The following is a 7,381-nucleotide window of genomic DNA, read 5'->3' as shown; positions in this document are numbered from 1 at the left end:
AAAGCTCCAAATGTTTTTGATAGTTTTTTTGCCTGGGGTCCGCCCCCTTAAAATCCAGACCCCTGTCTAGGATAAGGGTCTGGTGTAGATTATTGTAAGGGGACAACACTTCATTGTTTTAAATTTCTGTTATTTTGTTATTTATATTTAAGACTGGGATGTCTTGAGATTTTGCATACTTTTAAAAGGTGCCATGATTAAAAAGGTTGAGAAACGCTGACTTAGACAAAAGCCATTCCCATTGAGGTGTCAAACAACTAAAATAAATGTATTAATAAGAACCGTAATATATCTGCGTGAAAATGTTGCTGCAGATGATTCGGCCTGTTAGTGTAGCATTACTCTTCTGGCTTGGGATAGGGGAACTGGGGTGCCCAATTTATCACAACGCAACTCTTTTTGAAAAATTCCTAAAAGCTTTCCAAAACCATTGTTAGAGTACTATTTAAGGGTACCAAATCACAAAGTGTTCCCCTATGTGTGGCTGTTTACTTTTTATACGTCCTAAAGAATCTTTATCTGTATAGCGATTGACCTTTCTATTTGTGTAAATGCTTACAGTAAGTCTTTTGTACAGCTGACAATAAAACACTCACTGTAGTATTTTTGGGTACAATAGGCTTAGTTCACTGAAGTCAACATATCAGGATAAAGATCTTTATTTAAAAAAAAATAACATTTATTTTCAGCCAAATACATTTGAAACTAGCCATGTAGCTGAAAGTCCTTATCCTTATATTAAGGTTTGTGAACTGATTCTATTGTTTTATTTTCTAGAACTAAAGAAAAACTGGAGAAAAGAAAGATCTATATAAAAGTGGTGAACTGACGTTTGTGAGCAGATTCTCTGTTTTATGTCCCAGAGAAGGTGTTCACCCGATGTTAGGTGATTGGTCATTATGGACAAGCTCTCCACTTTGCTTTCTTTTATCCAGCCTCTTTAAACAGGCCCAACAGAATGTAATTTACAAGTCAGATGTACCCCTTTAACCAACAGTACCTGAAGCACCCTAGAGGTACAATCACTCCAAGTTTTGAAACACTATTTTATATCTTTCCAGTTAACTAAATAGCAGTGAATTAGGACTGGAATCTGAGGTGTGAAACTGAATCTCTAGGTCTCACAATCTGTGCCTCAGGATGTATGCTCATTGCCTCCTCCACTTGGCTTGCTGCCATATACCTGGAGGGAAGTGAATGATCCTATCTCTTCACATACCTGCCCGGAAGATGTGTGTGCTGATACTGGAAAGATGGAGACAAAAAAAAATATCACTTCTCACTTCTTCCTCATAGCAATTTTAAAGTGGTAATTCTGGACCTTTCCAGATTTTTATGCACAAGGAAAAAAAAAGAAGCTTGTATATAAAAAAAAAAAAGGCATCCTTCCATAAAATGACCTTACACGACAATACTATTAAAGCAGTTTACTTGAAAGTATGTTACAGGTTTTCAGCCTATACACAGCAAATAACCTTGAAAAGTTTGTTATATGTTTTTCAGTAAACAGAAAACTTCTTAAAAAGGCGATAGTTAACCACATTTGACAAGAATTCCTATATTATCCCAAATATCGTTTGCACTTGATTATATTTTAAACATATACACAAAGCATATTTTGTTTTGCGTTAGTTGCTCAACTTAGATTTATTTTATGGAAGTTTAAAACACAAGTTATTAACCCAAAGGGAACTCCAATTGTCCAATTGTTATGGCAGTAATGCTATTCTGCTTAATGTATGTCTATATGTATGCGTTCCTAAAAGCATTCTATTTCTTGTCCATCACTAACCCTCAGATAATTTGTATATCTTTGCAGATCAACTTCAATACAAAGTCAGCCTTCCTTTGGCTCAGTCTCTCCTCCCCTCAGCAAGATGAATAGCATGAACAAGCTACCTTCTGTCAGCCAGCTGATGAACCCACAACAGAGAAATTCCCTCACTCCAAATGCCATGTCTGATGGAATGGGGTCAAACAGTAAGTTTACTTTCAGCCCATGTTTTTATGTTTAATGGATACATCTTCTGCCATATGATAAGTGTTTCATAGCTAAAGAAAAGATGGGTTTCATCTTTCAAATGAGACATGCAATCATATTTATTAAAAAGAGCAGGCGTTAAAGAACTAGGTTAAAGTTCAATATCTCTTAGCAAACAGTCAAAATTAATTTTACTAATGGCAGACTATTACATGATTCTGACTGGATGTTATAAGTACTGCGATTTTCACTTTGACCCTTGCTGATTTTTTGAATAAGGCTGATAGATTCCTTGGTTTTCTAAGCTTTATAAACCACACTCTAGAAAACACTGGCGATGGTATGATTTTTTTTTTATTCAGGTTGTTGTATATCCATGCTTGTATGTACAGATTTGTGGATTGAAAGTACTTACATTTTAGCATTATCCACATAGGAAAGAAATAGCAGATGCTCGTAGTTAACTCATCAGTATTCCCCTTCAGCAGGAAAGATCAGTTTTCAAGCTTATGAATATGCTGTGTTTTGCAATCATTTCTGAAGTCAGAAAGCACATAACTGAATAGATGTAAGATAAATATTATAGCCAAATACACCCTTGCTTATGGCATAGAGTAAGCATTTGTCAGGTGTGCAGGTATCATTTAAAAACAGATGTACCTGGATTACGTCTATAGCATTGTTACATTGCACACTCTTTCTATAAGCGGACAACAAATTTCCCCTGCAATACTTGGGTTTGTTATTCATTACAAATATTTTGGCTACAGTTGGTTAGCTTCCCTACATTTCCCAAAAGTCATAATCCTTTAATTGTTTCTAGCCTCTAGACTACAAAGATAAAGAAAGTGAGTGGAGCAAAATATAAAATAGCTTATATGTATTGAGCAGTATCATGTGACTTCCATTTACTGACATTATAAGAGCTCAAACAACTAAATACAATCTTGCCAGTTTGATTTTGCTTTTATATTCTTAACTGCCTTAGAAATGACAGCCAGAATCCCTTAGGTTACTGTGGGAAGCATTTTTCCTCTACACTGCCTTTAACAAGTGTAGTTCAGTGATTATATTCTTATCTGTGTTTTAGCTTTTTCTGCTGAAGTCCCTCAAACACCACTGCATTCATTTATAAATATATTACAGCATTCTGTTGGGATCTTGGGTGGACATTCTGTGGGGTTGATTTACTAAAGGCCAATATGCTGTTCACTATGCAAGTGAATTTGCAGTTTGCAAGGGAAATTTCCCTTAGCTTAGTAAACGTGTTAACAATTCACTCGGCAAATAATACCCAATCATGTGCGAGGAAAATAAAAAACAGCATTTTTGCTTGCACATGATTGGATGATGGAAGTCAGCAGAGCTTCACCTTATTCACTAAGCTAAGGGAAAATGTCCTTGCAAAGTACAAATTCCTTTTTGAAAGTGAACAGCATATTTGCCTTTAGTATATCAATCCCTGTACGTTCACATTCATAATGCGGTCCCACAATCAGTCATACTCAGTTTAATTTAGATTAATGTATTTTTGGAGTTCCAGAACACTTTCAAACTGATAAGACCACAAAAATTGCCAAGATATTTTGGAACACAAATACAAGTGGAGCGATGTTATGAGTAATAGATAGATCAGTCTATATATGATTTGAAGTTTTATGAGTCATGTTTGCGTTCTCTTGTTAACAGTTCCCATGATGCACATGCCAATGCCTGGTGATCTAAATGGACTGAGTCCTCCTCAGAATTTACCTCCTTCCCTTTCCATGGCATCCACATCACACTGCACACCGCCTCCTCCATACCCCACAGACTGCAGCATTTCCAGGTAAGAATGCAAAGTAATGACAACTCCATCAACATATTCCAAAACATCAATGTGTGAATTTTTACATTTTACCAATGCTTAAGGGGAATGCTTTACTTGCTTCAATGTTTAAAAGTTATAGATGTTATTCAAAGACTTCAATAATTATTAAAGAACAATTAGTTTAATATTGTCAGCCTTCATTAGGAAGCTTTTCATAGTTACATAGTTACATAGTTAGTCAGGTTGAAAAAAGACACATGTCCATCGAGTTCAACCTATTTATAGAAATGTGTATTTATTCTATTTTTGTTTAACGCTCACCCATTACATCTCTGAATTCTGAATTACATCTCTGACAACTATAAGTAATCATATATGAAAGTGTCTTTTATTTAATAAAAAAAAAATCTGTAACTAGCCCTCAGCAGCCAATCAAACTTAAATGTTATTTTTTCTGCTGTCATTTCCTGCTGTAGTTTGATTGGTGGCTGTCAGCCAGTCAGTTGTTAATTTTGACACTTTCAAGCTTGAGACATTGGCAATTGGCAGTGATTCTCTAAATCGCATAGTGAGTGACCAGTATGGACATTTACTAACAAACGGCACATCATTTTCAAAACTGCTTATGGTCCATAGACTTGAATATTTTAATATTAGTTTCAAGTCATTTAATCATAAACTGATGCAATAATTACAGTGTATAAGTGTCTTTGTAACTATGCCTCTGATTTTATTGGTGTATTTTGTTCAGCTTTGTTAACTAATTTTAAATTAGGCACAGGAGGTGATTTAATAAGACAGTAGCTTTCACTCTAGGTGAACCTAACCTGTCATGTTCAGGCCTGAGATCTTCCTGCTCATGACTGGGTGTTTGAAGGAAAGATTTAGTACACCAAGAGTGAAAATAACTCCTTTAGTAAATCACCCCTATTTTGTGTGCAAATGGACAGTAAATCCTCTTAGTGCACATTTCCAGTTGTAGGCTATTGTGGCTACCTTATAAAGAACACTTTCTGCTAATCATACCAGTAGCTATTGTTGTATATTAACAATCTGCATGTCAGTATCCCACATTAGCATAGCATGGTTGTTTTGTTACTCTTCTCAAGTGCCTTCTGCATCTTTTATTGCTCAACTTCTAAACCAAATCAAACTATCTGAAAAGTAAGGGGTTGTATTTTGCACCCCCCTTACAGTCACCTGGGCTTGGATTCATCCCCCGCCCCTAATCAATTTGTGCATGCGTATGGACAAGTAAAAGAAAGACGTGAGGTGAGATAACACTAGTTTTACCTCTACAACCAAAGTCCTTTGCTAGTGTCTGTTTAAACATACCTGTGGCTAATATGGCTCTGTTCGGGCACTTTATGCTAGAATAGTACAGATGGCAAAATGTTTTCATGTTTGAAGTACCCAACCACTGTGCCACTCTTAGCTATGCTGCTTGCTTGATCACATGCTATACCCCTTGCCATTATATTCCTGAACCCTCTCTCTTGTCAAACTCTTCTATCAGTGGGACCCTCCAGTTCTTGATGCTTTTATACATGTGTCTGACCATTTAGATAAGCACGACTGCTTTTTCTGTTATTGATATTGTACGAGAAAACTTGTTGTCATAATTAAATGCTCTGCAGGCTGGTGGTGCCCAAAATGTAAGCTACTGAACTTCTAAGGTTCACCAGCCTTTGGACTGGATAAGATTCAGAAAGCAGCCAGCTAATAATATATTGTCTTATTCCTTAGATAATTCAGCCACTTGTTTTTTATGTATTTGCTTTTAGCAACAAACTATATATTCATCAAATGTCTCTGTCTCTTCTCTAGTTTTTTAGTGAGATTGGGATGTTCATCTTGTCTGGACTATTTCACTACCCAGGGTCTGAGCAGCATTTATCAGATTGAACACTACTCAATGGAGGTGTGTATTACAGCCAACTCTTTGCAGGAAAAAAAAATTAATGGAGGAATTTAAAGGGGTTTTCCATCTTATGGTAACAATGGGCCTCGGCTAATTGTAGGACTATGCAGATGTTTCTTCACTACTTTAAAAGTCCACATCATCCAGTAATGTTCCATTTCACATTGTATTCTGTGACTTATATATTGATATATGACGTTGCACCCCTGATGATCCACATGTTGCTTATGACGGGCCTTGTGCTAGAGGGCATACTCTCTATGACACCAAATGAGTAGCTCTAAAACAAGGTCTACTTTTAGAGATAATTGGAAAGTAATTGAGTGGAATTTATCAAAACTGGACAGACAAAATCTGGAGCAGTTGCCCATGCCAACCAATCAGCTTCTCTCTTCAGTTTGTTCAGTTAAGATTTCAAAATGAAAGAGAGAAGTTGATTGTTGCCATGCTCAGCTGCTCCAGATTTTGTCTGCTCCATTTTTGATGTATTTAGTACAAGCATTTGACTCAGCATAGGTATATTAAATCTGCTATACAAGCTCATGGCGTTAAGTGAAATAACAATAATAATATTCCCTTGGATGTTGTCTATGCTATTATTGTAATAAGTAAGTGAGTTCATGCAAATTTCTTTTGCACGCTTACTGTTATAAGATTCAGGCTTGTGTACTGTGTTGCTGTGCACCAACATGACAAAATTGCAGCCAGTATCTTTCTTATGTATAAGGCAACTTAAATATAGCCAGTGACATCCCAATATTGAGGTAGCCTGAGCCAGTAGCCTCAGCTGGCATTTCATTGGGTGGGGGGCGGCAGCAAGGGCGACTAACAGCAAATAGCAAGCCCCTCCCCCCCCCTCCCCCCCCGGCTGACAGCTTGGCCAGCTAAAAGATGAATTAAGATTGGTTCTGATAGGCTTTTCACTCGGCATATGGCTTTGACAATATGTAAACACAATCTGACTTTCTTTTATGTCTTTAAAGGACTTGATTAATCTGAAGATCCCCGACCAGTTTCGTCATGCAATCTGGAAAGGTTTACTTGAACACAGACAGATCCATGACTTTTCTTCTCCTCCCCATTTGCTTCGTGCAGCCAGCACTGCTTCCTCTGTCAATGTGGGTGCCAATGAATCGCGGGGAGAAAGGGTGATTGATGCCGTACGGTTCACACTTCGCCAGACCATCTCCTTCCCTCAACGAGATGACTGGAATGATTTCAATTTCGATATGGACACCCGCAGGAATAAGCAGCAGCGCATAAAAGAGGAAGGCGAATGACTACCTTCTTACTGTTTCTATGAGATGTGATATTGCTATATATCATCATGTTTTTGAGCTTCTTCGCCATCCCTTATCCCTTACTGTTGTATTTATGTGTATATAGATATACATATATATATATAATAAGAACAAATATAACAATATATGCAGAAAAGAAAGAACAACTGGGTTGCTGAAGAGTAGCAGTGGACATTCATTATCTTAGGTCGTCTTCAGCATTCTATAGCACACTGCAAATTGGTTCTAGATGATGAAGTGTCTTGAGAGGCTCATAAAATTACTTGCTTTGTCATTTACCAAATGCCAGTTGTATATCTTAAATAACTCATCAGATCCGTTATTTATCATTACCGGAGATTACATTTCATTTGACAACTTGATGGTAA

At 36.9% G+C, this 7,381-nt stretch overlaps 1 protein-coding gene across 6 annotated transcripts in view; it reads left to right on the top strand.

Moving 5' to 3' along the window:
- The window catches only part of TP63 (tumor protein p63), a 94,339-nt gene extending 87,228 nt beyond the window's left edge, over positions 1-7,111 (top strand). For 4 of the 6 annotated variants that reach the window (XM_018576410.1, XM_018576409.1, XM_018576406.1 and 1 more), the window contains 4 exons: positions 1,820-1,980; positions 3,671-3,809; positions 5,619-5,712; positions 6,696-7,111. In XM_018576410.1, the coding sequence (XP_018431912.1) occupies positions 1,820-1,980; positions 3,671-3,809; positions 5,619-5,712; positions 6,696-6,992 (691 nt within the window). In that variant the 3' untranslated portion in view covers positions 6,993-7,111. Of the gene's footprint in view, positions 1-1,819; positions 1,981-3,432; positions 3,446-3,644; positions 3,810-4,987; positions 5,064-5,618; positions 5,713-6,695 lie in introns of all 6 variants that reach the window. The other 2 variants (XM_018576407.1, XM_018576408.1) reach the window with 2 other exon arrangements.
- Positions 7,112-7,381: the final 270 nt, after the last annotated feature.

Source organism: Nanorana parkeri, unplaced genomic scaffold, assembly GCF_000935625.1.
Source record: "Nanorana parkeri isolate BGI_ZX_2015 unplaced genomic scaffold, ASM93562v1 scaffold66, whole genome shotgun sequence".
In the NCBI taxonomy this organism is placed as follows: domain Eukaryota; kingdom Metazoa; phylum Chordata; class Amphibia; order Anura; family Dicroglossidae; genus Nanorana; species Nanorana parkeri.
Note: the sequence above shows the minus strand (reverse complement) of the source record. Positions and strands in the feature narration are given on the sequence as shown.